Here is a 20378-nt window from a genome sequence, read left to right as displayed (position 1 = left end):
ATTACAAAATAAATGTAATTAATCTTTGATTTATATTCTATATCAAGAGATTTGAGTCTGCACTTATGATTTTTTTCTGTTTCAATGTCAACAAATGACACACTTGGCAAATATGTAAAGGATGTTTTTTTCTTTCTGCAAAGCAAGATTAAACACAGCAATAGCATTTCATCAAATTCAAATCACAAAATATCTCCTACCTACAAACATAATGTGGTAGTGGGGGAAGAATATTTTTTAGAACTGTTTCAAAGACAAATTTAAATAATGAAGTTGAATTTGTTTCTAGCTGAATTTGTTTCTAGAAACAAGATAAAGTTTAGAAACTACTTCTGAAATGCTCACCACACAAAATGTTTTCACTTAGAACTGAAGTGAAATTTAAAGATTACAAAAGAAAACCAAAACCCACACAATAATTACGTTATTCAGTATCTGTAACATTCTGGCCTCTTGCCACTCCACCTCCAGCCACTAGGAAAACCACAGAGAACCAAGAGAACCTGATTAGGGCTGATCAGTGTCAGCTGTTGAACACCTTACTTAAGGAAAGCTCACAGTCAGCTGTCCGCTCAGTCTTGAGTTCACACCGCCATGTGCACGTCTTTCTGACTAAGCCAGTACTGGTATGAATTTTCTCTTGAGTTTTGGATTTTGTGGTTCTTTGTCTTTACTGAGTAAATACTTCAGCGTAAGTATTAAAAAAGAAGTTTGCGTTTTCTTACTCCCAGAAATCAAAAAGAAAAAAGAGGAATGAGGCAAATAAATCAAAATAAATAAAGAAGGTAATATTTGGTTTTTATTTTGAGGCATCTTGAATTCATTGTCAATATTATCCCCTTCAGTGCCATGCTCCAGCATTTCAATTCAGAGGTTTGAGTCTGCCTTTGACTAATAACATTCTTGAGCTTTTCATCTAGTCTTCTGTTCTCCCTGAGGACTTATTATTGGTTTTCTTTGCATATACGTTCCTTTCTGAGTCTCTGCTGCTCTGCACTTGAGCCCACCTTCTTGTGCTTGGCCAGTGGCTTAACCCATAGCGTTCTGGGTCCTTAACAAGGAGACTGCCAGTTTGATCCCTGGGCGGGATAAACTACTTGTCACGTTACTGTAACACTTTATGTAGGGCAGCATTCACAGGATTACCTGACATCAACATAAGCCTTTCATGACTACTGACATAATGTAGACATTTATAAAGGCTCATCCTGCAAACGTTGTACAAAATGGATCAAAGCAGCCTCTATGACAACTGACACTTGTTGGACTAATTCTTCATAAAAGTTTGTCCAGCTTTATATACGATGTCATGAAAGGGTCATTAAGCAACACAGATACTGCCCTTTTGTAAAGTGTTACCTGTTATCGTAATTACTAATGTGTGCCTTGTTGAAAGGTAACTAGTTCATTGTGTGTCTGTGTTCTGAGGTGAGGTGGATCTAAGAGCCTGGTAACACTTTGCATCAACATGTTTCTTGTCTGAATTGTGTCTGTATAAACTTTGGCCAGATTCTATGTACACTTTTCACTAAAGTGTGTCCCCAGTTTGACCATATGAGATCCGATTTTACTTTCCTGTGTGAAAAGCACATCAATATGTGCGCCATTTTTGTTTTATTTTGTTTACTCTTTTCCCTCTTACTGTAAGAGTGGATAAGCTCAGCCTGGCCCCTTTCATCTGCCTGGAGAGCCTGAAGACTTTTTGTTTGGGTTTAACCTTAAGCGTCACGTATCCTCTATGTATCGTTGCCTTGTTTAGCAACTCAGCACTGAGCAGACACATTTCCACACATGTAACTGTAAACAGATATCAAAAATGCATTCATTTACACTTGTTAAATGTGGCCAAGATCCATCTTTGACCACCTTCAAACGTGGTTTGAATGATCCGATTGCAGTCCCCTTGCAATGGGTCCTAGATGTGTTTACACCTGGCTTTTTATGTGGTAGAATGTGAACATGATCTGATATGCATGTTTATGCAGGGTGTAAACAGACCATAAATAGCTCTGTTTGGTAAAAGGCCTGTATTTGTGTGTACCAACATCATATGTGTTACTTTATAATTTTGCCATTATTATTATTATTATTATTATTATTATTATTATTATTCTAAAAAGTATTATGAATAAGGGCTGTCACTATTGATTATTGAATAATAATGTAATCTAATGAATATTTGATGGTTAATTGAGTAATCAAAGTTTGTAAAAAAAGAATAACAATGTACACATTTGAGCGATAACTGGGTGATAAATTTTTACCACAAGAAGACAACATATTTTCCAGAAAAAAAATATTTTACTGAAAAACGATAAATAAGGAGATCAGGAGGATTAATTCAGATTAATTGAGAATCATATATTTGTTCAAGCTTTTGACTGATACAGGGCAAACAACTGAGGTCCAGACTGTGTATGTTGGAACAAAGTTTGAGTGAATAAACAATGTTTTTAACAATGTTCAAATTACCAGCACACTTTCAAAGTCAGAAACCACCCTTGAACAAGCTTTTATTTTTGTATGGTAATGCTAATTAAACACTCATTAATCATATTGGCCCTAATCACATAACTCCACATTATTCAGTAAATTGCATTTACCATTTACAAAGGAAATGTGCATATTATAACGTGCAAAACCAACTATTGAATGTACTGGACCTGGTCTAAAATAAGAAATATTCTCTAATGAGGGTTTTAGTTGGAAGCCTGCTTTAAGTGGATTATTTAGAGAAGAAAAGCCAGGTGAAATGTAGAACAGAGAGAGAGGCTTTCTGGAGCAACACAGATGCCTACAGGCTGATACACGGAGCATTACTTATATGGAGTTTGACTTCCACACACACACACACACACACACACACACAGGCTCACATGTACACACCCTATATACACAGTCATATAGACGCACATTTGACTTGCATGTATTCTGCCCCTCTATTTTAATCTGAGGGGTATGTAATGCACTTAATTTGATTCAAATCTGTACATCATTTCCACATGAATAAATATTAAACAGCAACATTTTCTCTTGGACTTACTTTTAGCAGTAACTGTGTTGATGTATATAGATTATTAATGTGTAAACTAGGACCGCAACTATCATATATTTTCCTTTTTGAATATTCTGTTGCAGAGGTTACCAACCTTTTGCAACCCACACAACTGAACACACAAGCTTCCACATCCTATGACAAGATTTAAGTCCCTTGTTTCAACAACATGTTTAAAGGCAAGCAAATATAAAACAGTACTGAAGGTATTGAACTCCTTCAATTCTCCTGATTGAATAATCAAACAAAAATATTGTGAAAAAAATCTGTTGGAAGCTTTTTTATTTATTTGTTTTTTTTATTAGTGATGGATACATTCAAAAAGAGGTTTTATGTTGACTTGCAATGAAAATATGAACAGGACCAGCTAGCTCATGTCTGGCTTGCATTTTTTTCCAGACCAGTCACTTGTTCAGTCAAAATATATTATAATATTTTATAATATTGTATATAAATAATATACAAATAAATATCACAAGAATAATATCTGTCATCTAATATTATATTTGATTAAATGTCAATATAGTAGTAGTAATCATTTTTGCAGTTAATATAAAAATTCAATATTATTTTTTATTTATTTAGTATAATCTTGAGTTTTCAAATATTCATATAACATGCTTTTTAATCCTACTCCTGGTGACCCACAGTACTGCATTGTTTCATGTATTCCTTGACTCAATACACACATGCAGCTCATCAGCTGATTATTGAGCTGTTCATGAGCTGGATCAGGTGAGTTGAGCCAGGAATACTCTAAACCATACATTGCTGTGGGTCGTCAGGAGCAGGATTAAGAAACATGGGTCTATAAGAATAAGAAATACTCAAGTCATATTTTACTTTAGTGGGACTGATCAAGGTTTTTAAGCTCAGCACTACTTCAGACCAGTGCATACACTGAACTCAGCCATGTGGATTTTCAGCAATGTCTCTCACCTGCATCTCAAATGCAACTGTGAACATACTAGCTAGCTAGCAGTCTGGAGCTGTAGGAAACTTATTTGGACTGCATCTGGAGTTAAAACCTGTATGTTGCCACACATTATAAATGTCTCGCAGCCTGTGCCAATCTCCAGTGGGTCTGGTGTGCAGGACTGGCAACAGTCTTAACCATTAAGACTGATAAACAAACATTTGTTTCTCCACAGATGTGTGGGTTAGTTTAATTGTCAGATTTATTGAGCTATTAATGTATTCTTGAATATCTGTTGCAGCCCTCATGAAAACGATGTACAACTTTGAATTGAGTAAATTTTCAATGCATTACTTCCTTAATGGCACATGCTCAAATCAACAGTGCCCTCAGCCTCAGCGTTCGGTGTGGTGAGTGTTTGAGCCATAGGCAGCGACTCTGTAATAGATTTCCTGAGTGTCCTGACCTCAGGGTGGAAATACCTTTGTGCTCTAATGGACACTGACCTAAATTTGGGAGAGAAGAATAGGCTTAACCAGATTTACGCATTTGTCTATCTGTGTGTGTGTGTGTGTGTGTGTGTGTGTGTGTGTACTGGGTATGTGTGGTGTGGAGTGTTATATGCAAAAACAGTGATTAGTATTGGAGCTGTTGATTCTGCATTTAGCCCAAATGACTCTTCCTGACTTCACTGTTGTCCTTTAACTCTACTGAAATAAGTGTCTCATCTGTGATCCATTCAGAGACTTTGGCGATGGCCCCTTTAACTCATACAAAGGAGTTACAGCACATGCATGTCCACGTTGGCCACAGTAAAATATGCAGTAAATGTGCATTATTGGCGTAATGGAACTTTGTGTGTGCTTCTGTGTTTCTATCACTGTATAACAGATGCACAAGTATCTTTTATAGTATTTATAGAATGTAAACTAACAATATTTCTGTTACAAACTACCACTTTCAGGCAAACATATGACTAGGAATATACTTCACTATACGTCGCCTTTTATTGTTACTCTGATGAAACATATCAGTAAAGAGCGTTTCTGGAGTAATCTCAATTTTGTTCTGAATGTGTGTGCAAACTATCACAATGCAAAAGGATTCAAATTCTTGGCTGAAAACCATTGAGAATTTTCAGTGTAATGAAGAAAAAAGAATAGAAAAAAAGTCCAGTAGGACTTAAAATGTCGCTTGTGAATTTTTTATTATTTCAAATAAAAAAAAGTAAACAGATTTTGTCAGCATGCTCACAGGGATGTTTTTGTTGCTCCTTGTTTTGCTTTATTCTGCCTATCACGCCAGATGTCATGTTATTAAATGGTTTTTCAAACCCCTAGTGTGCATGCTTTCAATACCTCTACTATTACTGATTACTGTCGCGATTGGCCCCTCCCAGTCCATGTGCGTGTGTTTTGGTTTGGCCCATGTGCTTGTGTGTTGATCCTAGTCCAGCCCCTTGTTTTGTGACTCCGCCCCTGATTGTTTCCACCTGACTCTCATCATCATTGTTGTATTTAAGCCCTGTGTTTGCCCCTTGTCTTGGCTGTTCTTTGGTGTTTGCATTGTTGTTTGTTAGATGTATCTGTTTGTTTGTAGTGTTTCATTCTTGTTTGAGGTTCTGTGTTCTTTATTGTCATGTCTGTCCCGCGATCTCTACGTGTTGGCTATATGAACCTGGACCGTTCCGACCATGACCCTGGATTTGCCCTTAATAAACGTCGCTTATCTCTGTATATGCGTCCACCTCCTCGCTCCCCGTTACAACTACAAATATCTTGCTTAATGTTCCAGTTAAAAACTGAAATAGTTCCACATTTTTACTGCCTGCTGTCACTCAAATTGTTTAAACACGTCTGCACTGTCTGACACAGGAAAGCAAACACAAGGTCACTATTTCTCATTTTCATTAGCGGCAAAGCCAAATCCCGAACAATATTTTATTTAGTATATCGCTTTAACACTGTAGACCTATTTATTTAATCATTCATTTATTTGCTGATGTTTTCAGCCTCTTTTGGTGGCCAAAATTTCCATGCATCCTTACTCTGAACATATTGTTGATGAGATGTTAGGTAAGACAGGGTTAACAGTGAAAGACTGTATCACCCACATTTTACATAAACACACACACACGCTCCGTCTTTTCTGTCTGCAGGGTTTTAGTGAAAATGTTTGTCTGGCCCAGTTCCTTTGCGTCACAGCAGGTTCCTTGTCAGGGTAGCCTTGAGTGTAATGAATCAAACAGACAGACAGACACACACACACACACACACACACACACACACACACATAAATGTATGATTTGACTAGTGACTAATATCTTTTTAAACTAGAGGGTGGGGTGGCCTTCTTTTAATGTGGAGATCTCAGCCTATTTTTGTTTTAAGACATATGGCCGAGAGCTTCTCATCAGCTTGACTCGGTTTTTCCCTAAGGGAGAAACTCTGTTGTTTCTTGGAGCTGAGAACAAAGAGAATCTGTCTTAACCCCTTAAAATCCAACGCTAATTACATACTAAAGTGTATTATTCAGTAACTACAGGGACTTCAGTGCAAACTGCTGAGCTATTCTCAGGTTATAGACATAGCTGTGTAAAACACTTTGGGCCTGCTGGTGGGTCCTCGCCATATAAGGGGTTGAAATACTTGTACAGTTTGTTGCAAACAGGTTTGTGTCTTTCAATATCAACAAATAGCAAAAATGTGGCAAAAATATAAATCATGTTTTTTCTTCTACTTGAAAATAAAAATGTGGCGTTAATAGAATTACACTATGCTGACAATTACTACGGCTTCTAAGGATTAAAGTCTTTTTGAAAGGAAGCTCTGAAGGGAAGTACACTGGTCTCTTAAAGGTGCATCTCAGGTGACCGTATTGGCTCAGGGAGCCTGAGGAAAGGCTAAGCAGCCTGAGACTGGAACAGAGTCTGGTTCTGAGCCAAAGTTCAGAACACATTCTTACCAAGACCACTCCAGTAGAAGAGCGCAATTGAGCTCTCGTCAGTGAAGACAGGGTTTAGTTCCACTGATTTTTTTAAAATATCTGCATGATTCAGTGGTTGAGATGAAAACAAAGTCATTCAGAGTGGTTTGATTTGGATGCATTGTAGAGAAACTTACTGACTCTGATTTCTGGTGAGAGCAACCAGTGGTCACAATTTCAATAACACAACATAACCATTTTATTTACTATGTAGTGAACCTACACATGTCTTCCAGGTTATATATACAGTATAATGTTGATAATGATAAAATGTGACAAAAGTGGCAAGTATGAACTCTTTGGGTGTAACTTTCCCTGACATTATAGGCCAAAATCATCTTAAAGCTTACAAAACAATGTATAACACATCATCAGCAGGCAGCGTATTCACAATCATTTTGTGTTATAACTTTCTGCAGTGTAGCTTTTAGAGGCATTAAACTTTTCAGATGTCTGGTTCCTATCATCACCATTGTGAACATTTCTCAGTAGTTTTCTCCAGAATGCAGCACATCACATCAAACAACTCTTAGACATTTTATTGATTTAATTATATGAAGATTTTCAAAAATCAGTGCAATTCCACTTTTGTGCAGTTTGGTGCTGTCCGAGGCTGGTTATGACAGGCCCTGGCTCGCCATGTCAATATTTTCTGTTTGAGTTTTCTAAGGCTTAGATTACATTTCCCTATTACCATGAAGAATGACAGAAGTTAACCCTTAGTGGTCCTAAAGCATGCTGCTATTTCTCAGTTGTAGCTCATTGAAACAAGTGACATGAAAACCCTGAGTGTCAACCAATACTAACACAGGTCTGATATTTTCTTTAAAAACTACTAAGCTTTAAAATGAGATTTTAACTGAAGCATTAAAACATCTAAAAGTAGGCTATCATGCTCTGCTCAACTGGGAAATCATTCTGCTGCCCCACAGGAAGAACTACACAGCTGACATCACATTATACAATATGAGCGTATGCTGTGTCAGGACAGATTTGTTACAGAATCCAATATCTGATCCAGTATTTTCGGCCTGCTACAGTTAACCATTGACCAATATGTCATCTCCAACAATTATATTTAAATTATTTATGCAATGTAAATCACAATAAATTTAGACTCCTAAAGCTTCGGTTAACATCAGCGGTATAAAACTAGTGATAGCCTTGTGCACTTGCACCAGCCTTTCAAGTACAGCACTTGTTTAGATCAGATGAATTTTCTACTCATACTGGAGCTCATTTGAACAATTATTATATTGATATTGTGTTAGCTTTTAATTGTATTCAGTTGAATTTTTAATTTTATTACTTTATTTGCCCCAATGTCTTTGTCTTTCTTTTTCCCTTCTAATCCTCGTTTCCTTCTTTTTCTCTTTGTGCATCATCCCTTCTTCCCTTCTGTCTGTCCTTCTGTTTGGTTCATGGCCTGCAGCTGAGTGTGAGCACACAATCCACAGCCCAAGCGGCACCATCAGCAGCCCCAACTGGCCTGATAAATACCCCAGCAGGAAGGAATGCACGTGGGACATCACCGCTACGCCGGGCCACCGTGTCAAAATTGTAAGTGACTACATTAATAAAAGCCTCCAATACACAGTCACACATTTATGTGGAGGCCTCTATTAAAACTATTATTCACACATGCATAATCTGCTTATAACATGCTTGAACGCTTATGTCAAACAATATATCTCAATACATCAAACAGCATTAAACAGTAGAGCACTATGGATGTCTGCTTCCCAAATCCAGTAAATTAATCCTAAATCTTACACACATATATGGTATATTTGTATACTCTAACACTCTATGGTATACTGTTTTTTAAAATGTATAAAGGCTTCAAGATGACAGTCACTGCTATTTTTAGCTATGCAGTGTATGTCTCTCCACTGTTGTAGATTTACAACTACTCTTGTCATGGTGGAGCTCCTGTACTAGACGGGTTTGTCACGTTTTTTTTTTTAAACTGAGTATGCTGGTGTGCTGCTAAATGCAGACAGAACTGGAATAAAGTTGAGGCTCCTCACTAACCTGGAGAGTTAAGGACAGAGAGACAGGGAAGCGTGTTGTGCACACGAGATCAGCAACGTTATCACACAATCGTAATCCTATCAGAGCGTGCTCACGGTTGCAGGCTAATGCTCTCGACAGGCCAGCACGCACACTCGTTCTGGTTTTCTCTCACGTATGCACACGTATAATCTGTCTCACATACACATGCATACTCTGATCTTTTTCATATTTAACCCATAAAAGTCATAGATATTGCAGGCGCTGAAATTCGATGTCATTTTTTTCACATTAAGCGACTTTGACAAACACTGGTGTGATTACTCTGGTGAGAATTATGCTATTCAAACTCTGGTGTGCACCAAACAAGCAGGCTGAGACTTACCAAGGAGGACCACTCAGGTGTGGTTCATTTGAAGTATGAACACGAAACAGACAAAAGACGTCCAAGTGGAACAAAAATAGAATGAATCACTGTGCTCTCTCTGCGCTTTTCTGACTTTCTTTGGTTGGACAAATTCCTGAAACTGTTTGCACTCATGCAGATTTACCTTCTCTTCATGAGCTCTGAAATTATAATTATAGAACAAATAGTTCCTGTTTTGAACACCTTGTATCTCCATGTATTCATAGTTGAGTATTTACAGTGCAATTAACATTGTGTCAAAATTCCATGACAGGTGGACCAACAGAAACCGTCCAAAATGACTTTAAGTAATATACTGTTATGTTAACTTGTTATGTTTTCTTTTTGTTGCTAATATGTCATTTTTCTCATATATTAGCAACAATATTATTACAAATGTACCAGATTTTCTTGTTTTATAAGCAGGAAGCCAATTGAGGCTGTGTGTTACAAGTGATTTAGCTTCGTTTTGTTTTTTTTTCATACTTTTTTGATCCCACAACAGGGAAATTCCACCTCCGCATTTAACCCATCCGTGAAGTGAAACACCACATACACACTAGTGAACACACACACTAGGGGGCAGTGAGCACACTTGCCCGGAGCGGTGGGCAGCCCTATCCACGGCGCCCGGGGAGCAGTTGGGGGTTAGGTGTCTTGCTCAAGGACACCTCAGTCATGGACTGTCGGCCCTGGGGATCGAACCGGCGACCTTCCGGTCACAGGGCCAGATCCCTAACCTCCAGCCCACGACTGCCCCCACAGTAAAACCACAGTAACACGTAGCCTCTTATGACTTATTGCTTTAGAATATCACAAGACACATCAAACAAGACATACGTAAAACCCAAAAGGTCAGTTAGGCCAGAGTAGAGAAAGATTTCGAAAGTGGGTGGGTATTAACCTAATTATTGTCACCAAAATTTGCCAGTCAGTTTTGACTTTTATCCATGCGTCTTCTGTATATGTTATGTGTGTGTATATATATATATATATATATATATATATATATATACACACACACACACGTCTGATCATAGCTAAAACACCCCTGTCTCCTTTTACTCAAATGAATAAATGCACACTGAATGTATTAACCTCATAAATCACCCACTCCCATAAACAGCTGTTTCCAGAAAATCCCCCTGACATATTTTATGACTCTATACTGTGTCACACTTGAGTTCTATGCAGGACGTCCCTCCTGGCCAGAGGGGTCAGAGATGGCATGTTAGTGGACAGCTCCTGGGTCCATCTGCCCCTGATCAAAAGGGAACAGGAGCTCTAGTCACTTCCTGTGGGAAAGGGGATCACAGTAGGAGCATGGCTGACCTCGCACTGACAGGACAGCTGCTGAGAGGCCTGGGTGTGGGTGTTAAGTGACTTATAATGGCCCAGTAGTGTGAGAGAGGCACACACGGCAGAGAAAGCTAAGAAATGTGGCCAGAGAGCCACATGAAAACCATCTTTAAAAAAGGACAAAAGACAAGACAAGATTTAGAGTTCCAGGTGGATGGTTTTAGTGATGTGGTGTTTTTTGATTTTTATAGACAACAGTCTGCCATACAGTGTCTGAAGCCACATAAGCAAGTCTACTTGAGACTACTTAACAACTCAATTAAGCCTGAGGCCAGTGTGTGATGCTGATCAGTGGGGTGTAAGAGCCTTTTACTTGGTAGGCTATTTCTTGAACCTGTTACTCTCCAGGCTTATGATTCCGTTATTAATCTTATTATTCAGGAAACTATCATAAATTACTCAGGAAATGTATGACATTACAAGAGTAAGGTATGGACATCTGGAAATGCCCGCAATTCCTTGCAGTTAAAAGGGTGAAATGGACTCAGATTTACAGGATCCTGGAGCTAATAAAAGCACTTGCTTTACCTGTGCATGTTACAATTAATCCACAACCAATATTCACCCAACATCTGCTATGATAATGATGAATAATGACCATTTTCAAGCCTTAGAAGTTGTTCACCAATTACAGCATTGTCTCTAAGGGGAAACACATGGCCCCTTGCAGCTGCTTTGCATTTGTGTTTAATTTGTAGCTAAACAGACAAGCTGAAAACATTTATTGAAGCATGTGAATAAGACATTTGGGAAAACATGTCTTCATATGTTCAGTGTTCATGACTAAAGTGCTCAGAGGAAGTGACTTTGGAGGAACATCATGCACTGCTTTTATGCCACACAAGCAGAATTAAACTAACTGGGAGACAAATAATGATTGACTACAGTTCAGAAGGTGTGCCTTCATTATCATCCATCATCTTATCCATGCTTTCTCTCAGTTCTTGTTCCTGACAAGACCACTGCTTTCACGTGCTTCTGAGTTTTGCACGATCATGAATTCAAGTATTGCATACAGATCAGGCATTAAATATCCCTAGATTCAACACAACACCTGCTAATGGGATACATAACACAAACATCCCCATACACCATAGCAGAAGGTAACAGTAGTCTACAAACAGCTTTAATAAACAGTCAAATAAACTAACTAACAGGAGATTTTAGTCCATAAACAACCTCAAAAACACTCATGTGTGCTATAATAGGAGATAAGTCCAGAAATATACTCAGTAAACACTTCTATAAACTAAAAATAATCATTTCTATACACTGTAATAGGAGATATTAGACCAATAGCAGAAATTTGTCCATTAACAAGTTTAAGAATCCAGTACACTGTAATAAGAGCACATTAGGCAGCACATTAGGCAGTTAAAAAAAGTTTTCTGTTTTTTACAAACTCGCGCAGTAGTTTAATGATGGAAAGAAACAGCCCACATCAACAAATTGGTGCTTGCTGGTTAATCCATTATCTGCCCTTTCACAGTATAAAACGGATCTCTCCCTGAAGGAACTGATTCTGATAGCCTTAACAGTTGCAAAATGTTGGTTCATTGACTTTCTTTCTGCTTCCATCCCTCTTTTTCTCTGCAGACGTTTAGTGAATTCGAGATCGAGCAGCATCAGGAGTGCGCGTACGATCACCTGGAGGCCTTTGATGGTGACTCGGATAAAGCGGCCATTCTGAGTCGCCTTTGTGGCAGCAAGATCCCGGAACCCCTCGTCTCCACTGGCAACAAGATGTACCTTCGCTTTATCTCTGATGCCTCAGTGCAGCGCAAGGGCTTCCAGGCTACACACTCCACAGGTCAGTCTGTGTGTGTGTGTGTGTGTGTGTGTGTGTGTGTGTGTGTGTGTGTGTGTATGTGTGTGTGTGTGTGTGTGTGTGTGTGCATATGTATATGTATGTCAATCTGTCTGGTTTTGGCACACATTTAAGTGAATTCAAAGTCTCAGAGCAAATCTTATCTCTACGTTTACTGTGAATATTATGAAGTGCAAGTGTATTGTAATTTGAAATCTTTTCCCAGGACCAAAAACTACCTAGTCCTGTCTAGATGGAATAGTTCCTAACTGGCCCTTAAAGTGTCTAAAACAGACTTGTGTAACAGTGCCCTCTAGTGGCTAAATAGTGCATGACAGTAAAGCTGTGTACTAGTTGCAATGCTACTTTTGAACCATCAGATACGAATAAACAAAAACAATGGTTCAGTAAAGCATCCAAGAGTGGGCTTAATCACCTACAGATTAAAAGAAATAATAGTCACTATATAACAGTGCTGTGAAAAAATATTTGCCCCTTCCCAGTTTCCTCTGCTTTTTGTTTCACATCATGAAACTACTTTTAATATTAGACAACTGAAGTAAACACGAAATGCTGTTTTTAAATGATGATTTCATTTATTTAACGAAAAATACGGTTTAGCCCTACCTGTCCCTAAGAGAAAAATTAATTGCCCCCAAATTCAATTGACTGTTGGGTTCAATTTCACACCCATGCATGACTACTGCCAGACCTGTGAGGCAGGCTAGAAGGTCTCAAAAAGCAGCATATGATGCCACATTCTAAAGAGATTGCTAAAGCTCTGGGACTCCAGTGAACCACAGTGAGAGCTTTTATCCACAAATAGAGACAACTTGGAACAGTGGTGAACCTTCCCAGGAGTGGCTGACCTAACAAAATTGCACCAAGAGTGCATCGACAACTCATCCAGGAGGTGACAATAGAACCCAGACGAACATCTAAAGAACTGTAGGCCTTTCTTGCCTCAATTAAGGTCACCGTACACAGTTCTACAACAAGAAAGACACTGGGCAAAAATAGCATCCGTAGGAGAGCTGGAAGGTGCAAACCACTGCTGACCAAAAAGAACAAAAAGGTTTGTCTCATTTGCCAAAAAAAAAAAAAAAAACATCTAGCATGACCCCCAAAACATTTTGGAAAGCATGGGACCTGTTACATCTGGCGTGAGGCCAACACCATAAGAACATCATACCAACAGTAAAACATGGTGTTGGTAGTGTGATGGTCTGCTGCTGCTTTGCTTCTGCAAAACCTGGACGACAGTTTGTGATTTTAAGCTCAAGTGCAGTTGGGTTATACAGCAGGACAATGATTCACAGCACACAAGAATTCCACCTCTGAATGGCTCAAAAGAAACAAGAATAAGGGTTTAGAGTGGCCGAGTCAAACTTCTGACTTGAATCATTTATGGCATGGCAGACACTCTTACCCAGAGCGACTTAGTTTGATCATTTTTACACAGGTAGGCGAAGGTAGTCTTGCCAAATATATTGGTATGTATTATTGGTATAGTGTAGGTGCTAACCCAGGTGGGGAATTGAACCCTAGTCTACAGCATAGAAGGCTGAGGTGTTACCTGCTACACCATATCAACCACTTAAGATGCTTAAGACCTTAAACAGGCAGTTCATGCTCGAAAACATTCCGGTGTAGCCGAATTAAAAGAATTCTGCAAAGAAGAGTGTGCCAGAATTCCTTCAAAAGCAATAAAAGACTAATTACAAGTTATTGCAAATGTTTGTTTGCAGTTGTTACTGCCAAGAATGGCACAACCAGTTAGGTTTAGGGGGCAAATACCATTTCACATGGGTAATATAAGGTTTGACAAAATCTTTCTCTTCAATAAATGGAATCATTTAAAAGGTGCTATTTGTGTTTGTGGTAAAATTACTTGGATGGTCTGAAATATTTAAATGTGACAAATTAGCAAATAAAAAGAAACACTTTTTCACAGCAATGTACATTAGTAACAATTAAGACAATTAGTAGTTGGCCTGATTATCTGCAACTGATTAGTAGCGATAAGCCATGTTTTAAATATTTAAATAAGTAATAATATAAAACTCTGTCTGTGTAGAGTGTGGAGGAAGGCTGAAAGCAGAGGCCAGGCAGAAGAACCTGTACTCTCACGCGCAGTTTGGGGACAATAACTACCCAGGACACATGGACTGCGAGTGGCTGATCACGGCGGAGGCTGGTTACAGCATCGAGCTGACCTTCACCACTTTTGAAGTAGAGGAAGAGGCCGACTGCGGCTACGACTACATCGAGCTCTATGATGGCCATGACACTTCAGCCCACAAACTCGGACGCTTCTGCGGCTCAGGGGTAAGAGCTGAAGCAGTGTGGTTGTGAATGTATGCATGTGAGCATGTGCGTGTGCCGGAGTATGTTATTGACACGAACGATTCGTTAATTGTTATCGTTATTATAATAAACGATGCCACACTGTGTCATGTATTTATATGTATAAAGCACATTGTGGTTTTGTCATTAATTAAAGAACATTAACTAACTGGGCTTCTCTCAAAATCTTTTAGACCAAAGATAGTGATGCAGTAAATAACAACCAGTAGTATCACTGAAAATTGCAAAGTAAAAAAGTGCAGTTGTACTTTTTCATCTGTTTCTTTGTTACATTGAATAAAATAAAGCTTATTGTCTTCATAGTTTGTAGTCAAACGCATTTATTATTTTCTATTTTCTATCTATATAAATGATTTCTTGCTTGTAGCTCAATGAAACTAACAGTAAAACTAACAATAAAACTGTTCTGTTAAAAGTGCATCTGTTAAACGCTCAATTAGTATTGCTGTAGTTGCTTGTCCTGTTTTCAGTGTTTAAAGCCCCTTCTGTTCCTACAGCCACACGCTTATTTAGAAGAGGAGATACTTCATTATCATTTGAATTTGAAGGAATGTTATTGTTGTATTGTGTTTTGTGTAAAGAAAAAAACATTCTTTACATTTTTGCAATGCTTCTGTCATTTCTTGACTTCACATCCAAGGAAAACTTGCCTGTACACATTTGCCTGTACCTGCTCGTACAAAACACAGTGTGGCTGTATTTTTTAAAGAATTGCAACAAAATGACAGTAATAACCCGAGACTTAACCCGAGATTTTGTGCATTTATGTGTCTTTGTTGCTGTTCTGCATGGTAACACCTTTTCTCTCTCTCTTGCTTCAGCCTCGTGAGGAGCTATATTCAGCTGGCGACGCTGTATTGATTCGTTTCCACAGTGATGACACCATCAGCAAGAAAGGCTTCCACATCCGCTACACCAGCACCAAGTTTCAGGAGGCGTTACATATGCACAAGTAATGCTGTCACACGCACTCGCATGCAATCCTCCTGAAAGAAGGGGAATGCTGACAGAAGGACAGGAAAAAATGTCACCAAAGGAGAAGTCAAATCCCCACACATCAATGAATAACGCAGTCAAAGACTTTGCCACGTTTTCCTGCACTGGATTTTTACCTCCTTGCATTATTACATGTCCAGCCACTTTTGAGACTGCTGTCACACTCAAAGCTCCAAACAGATTCCCTGAAACTCGGGGCAACTCCGCCCATTTTGCCACAGAGAGATGCTTGACTTGACCAAGGTAGTTATGCTGCTCTCTGATTGGGCCAATACTGCAGACTCATCCATATATACTATAATATCCTCCTCCACGCAGTCACTCAAATATCCTCTAAAACTGATTATGCTGACTCCCTCCTGTTCAGGAGAGAAGCTTATACGTAGATGCTGCACTCCAGCACGAAGAAAGACAGAGCGGGACATTTACAAGCCTGTGAAAGAGTATGAGTGTACGCGTGCGTACGTATGTATGCATGTATGTATGTGTTTTGTATTGAAACTTTACAAGTTCCAGACAACATGGGAAGTATGATTCTAAGAAATTGAGCTGCTGTTGTCACACTATACCTCAGCTATAATGCGCGTGCGTGTGTGTCGACTGCGTGTGCTGCATGCGCACATTTTCCTTTAGGCGTTTGAGTTGTCTGTGGGTTTTTCCTCTAAAAAGGATGAAAACAAGAGGAATGCTTTAATGTCAATGCATTGTCTGTGACTGTTTACATGTGTGCGTGTATGTATTCCACTCCGTAACGATGAAACGCAAGGATACTGCTTTCTTTGAAGCCCTAAATGCTATGAAACCTTCATCAGAATCTTTTCTTCTTACGGTTTTCCAACAGGCTTTTGAGATCTATTAATCAAACCTTAAACGTCCATTCACTTTCAAAGAGAGCGTCAAGTCTGCAGTTAGATTTGTTTTTCAGAAATGTTTGTTTGTACTGAGATTATATCCACTAACATATCTGACTACTTAATGAGAACCACAAGTGAACTGTAATGACTGAATCATGTTGAGAACATTGTTTTGTTTGAAAGTTGCATGTGTGCGTGTATGTGGGTGTATGCGTGTTTGACGAGGCCGCGTTTTTCCTCACTTGAGGTTGTAGTGGACACTCAAGAGGAAGACGCAAAGCTGTAAACAGGAAGCAAAGCCTTGCATAAAGTGCTTGTTACAGTCGTGATGACATAATACAGCCCCTATCATCCTGTGCGCTTAACATGCACTTAACACAAAGGAAGCGGATAGAAGACTGTATCCGACCGCGTGCTTTCCGAATGATGCTCTCCGACCAGTGGGCTTGGACAATTTGAGCTAAACTCACGAATGCAAACTGAGCTTAAACCCGCTCACTCACAGGGAACTCAGCAACTTTTACTAGAACAGTCAGTGACGACCTGTCAGCTGGGTCTTTTTTCCCTTGGAAGGCAAGGAGATGGCAAGGCAATCGCTACAGAAGGGAATTCCTAATGGTGCTACTCAATGTTATGAAACTACAAATCCCACAAGGCAACGCTCCAGCCACTCATTGTGTGACGGAGAGGCAGCGTTGAGGGGAACGCTGCTCAAATATTGGAACACGACCCACTCCCAACATTGACATGCACCACTGTCGTGGAAGAACAACTATTGCCTTAGAACCAAAATGTATATTCTTGCACATGAGGATGTTTATGTAGATAATAATCTTTGTTGTTGTCATTGTTTTTGGTTCTTTTTTTAATTATTAATGTATTTTATTTGATATTGAATTTCATGAACTTGAACATTCATCTTTAAAAAAAGACTGACCTGAAATCGCTCCTCTTTCCCTACAAGTTTACACACATCCTCACATCCTTGCGCACACACACACACACACACTCAACACACACTTCGATGGTGATATGCGATTTCATATTTGCAACAAGTTGCAACAAGACACGGTGCAAGCATGATGAGCGGTTGTGTGCGTGTGTGCAGGCGTGTTTATGTGTGTGAGTGTGACAATACCCAACACACCCATGGCTCTGTGACTCTTTTTGACTGTTTCTGGTGTGGGTATCTCTTTATGTGCCAAGCTCCTGTCTATCCCTAATCACATTTATGAAATATAAAATATGATTTTCTCCACTATCTGTATCTGCCTGAAGAAAAACACTCCTCATTCTATTGGTGAATAAACTCATGTCAGGTCAAACTTGGGTTTTCTCTTAATTTTGTTTTTTCTTCTCTTAGGGCACTAAGAAAGTTTGGTAGTATATATTATTCAACAGTTAGTTCCGGACACACAATCATGGGTTCTTCACAAACGTTGTATCACTCCGCGAAGATGCCGTTGCTAAGCAACAAGTTTGACAGCAGTAGGAGACGCTCAAGCCATTTGAACGTTTTTACTTCTTACTTTGCCACAAACACTTTTAACATCACATTTGACCGACAGCTGATTTGGTCAGACTCTGCAGATGGGATGACACTAAATTCCCGAACTGTCAGCTGGTTTGTGTGGAGCTGGAGAACGAACTGCGGGCTGTGCAGTGAGTGAGCGGAGCTCGTTACTCTGACGTAGCAACAAGCTGTTTGTTAAAGGACCTTTGATTTGGAGGAAGGAACTGAACATTAAAACATATTAAACGCCGCGTTCACGGCCAGTTTATTCATTTCTTACTGTATTTATTTCACTGTGGTATAAAAGCAATAGAACACGCGAGGTCATGTGTTATCACTATAACATCACGTTATTTCGCGATAACACACTCCCTCTCGTGTTCTATTGCTGACGTAGGCGTTTGATTTCTTGTTGCAGTTTAGTGAGCACACTACACAACTTTGCATGACACACCTACATCTCCCTGTACTCAACATTGTAGACCAGCGTGTGTCTGACGTCAGTGTGTTGTCATTCTTGGCGGATGGCCTTTTCGGTTAAAATGGAGAGAAATAAATATCCTCTCTTTCATCCTCTCAGAAAATGAAGTATAAGTTTCTATACATTTTTTTCAAGTTGACGTTTGGCTTCTTCATTACACCGAATAGACAAAATACTTTTAAATACTTCTCCTCCTCTCCACCTGTTACCATGGCTCGTTTTTACTTCTGTCACCATTCTTTGAGTGAAGACAGCCTGCCTCAACTTGCTGTAATCGGCTGAAAGTCTGTACCCTCCAAAAAGGTGTTTACACACTGCAAACAAACCGAACGACACTTCAGTTTGATTCGGCTTTTGACCACCTCTTTTGATCGGACCAAACTTTGGTCCAGACCATGGTTTAAGGCACCTTTCACACCTGCTGTTGTGGTTCGCACCAAACTCATAAGTTTGTTGGTTCAGATCAAACAAGGCATTGATAAAAGCCCTTCTAGGGTTATGTTCATCAATTCCCTCTCTAACTACTGGAATACTCTTACTACTGCTCTTATGCAGCTTTCTTCTAACTTATTTGCTACTCTCACAGGGCCAGACGAGAATGCCTGGGGACAACTGTGAGAAATTTGGGCTTAAATGTTGGTAGAAATGTGGACTTATTTGGGTGGCGACAAATTTGGTTAGAAATTTCTAAACCAATCCAACACTTCATGAATGTGAAGCTCAAAGAAGGGGGCGATAGTGCACTAGTCAACTTCGCCAGATGGACAAAAAGTCTGTTGCTAGCTCATGAATGTAACGTACGTTAGCATGGCTGAAACTTGCCCCAGACAGCTCCAATCAAGCCTAGAGATGGATGTTGCTTGTGCAGGAAAAACACTACATTTGGTAAAAATAAACACCTCTCACAAGGGAAAAACCTCCATTAGTTAACACCAGTGTTTCACTAGGTCACATATTTTGCTTGAGTTACCGATTACTCTGGATGATAAAGAACATGGACCATAGCACAGGTCACTAATAGGCGGGCTGCGGTCCGAGTCCGGACCCAGACACTATCCCATGCAGACCTGGACCCATAACCGATGAACTTTGGAGAATTATTTAATTTCGACAGGCTGGTCCTTTTATAATCGGCGTAACTTTCCAATCGCACATGTTGTACATATCACACGTGACGCTGCTCAGCCAATCAGATCTGTGCATTACAATGAGCACTGAGACTCCAGTGAGTGACACACACACAGGGGAGGGACGAGGAGAGAAACAGCAGTCGGAGAAGAAAGTGAGTCAGAGGGAATTTTTCACATGGCGTGATCTAGAAAGAGAAAACTGACCAATTTTGTTGAAATGTTACTGAATTGTACTTAATTTGATTTGACTTTCAGTTGTTGACTGTATAAGATGTTGATATAGCTACTAAGCCACTTCAGTAAACAGCATATGGCACAGAATCATGACGCAAGTTAGACATTATGATGTTCTGGATCTTTGCTGAAGGAAATTTTTCTCTAACTGGACCCCTGGACTATAGGATGTTGTGGGTGGGTTCACAGGGGACGTATCCTGCAGCAGATTTTGCTGCAATCCAGCACCAGAAGTTACACAAGTCGTCCCTAGACGTGTATT

General features: G+C 39.4%; 1 protein-coding gene across 3 annotated transcripts in view; it reads left to right on the top strand.

Moving 5' to 3' along the window:
- Window positions 1-18083, top strand: part of tll1 (tolloid-like 1) — a 76176-nt gene extending 58093 nt beyond the window's left edge. For all 3 annotated transcript variants that reach the window (XM_037532767.1, XM_017717438.2, XM_017717437.2), the window contains 4 exons: window positions 8389-8516; window positions 12331-12544; window positions 14619-14869; window positions 15730-18083. In XM_037532767.1, coding sequence (XP_037388664.1) covers window positions 8389-8516; window positions 12331-12544; window positions 14619-14869; window positions 15730-15864 — 728 coding nt within the window. In that variant the 3' untranslated portion in view covers window positions 15865-18083. The remainder of the gene's footprint in view (window positions 1-8388; window positions 8517-12330; window positions 12545-14618; window positions 14870-15729) is intronic.
- Window positions 18084-20378: the final 2295 nt, after the last annotated feature.

This window comes from Pygocentrus nattereri, chromosome 22 (assembly GCF_015220715.1).
Source record: "Pygocentrus nattereri isolate fPygNat1 chromosome 22, fPygNat1.pri, whole genome shotgun sequence".
Taxonomy (NCBI): domain Eukaryota; kingdom Metazoa; phylum Chordata; class Actinopteri; order Characiformes; family Serrasalmidae; genus Pygocentrus; species Pygocentrus nattereri.
Note: the sequence above shows the minus strand (reverse complement) of the source record. Positions and strands in the feature narration are given on the sequence as shown.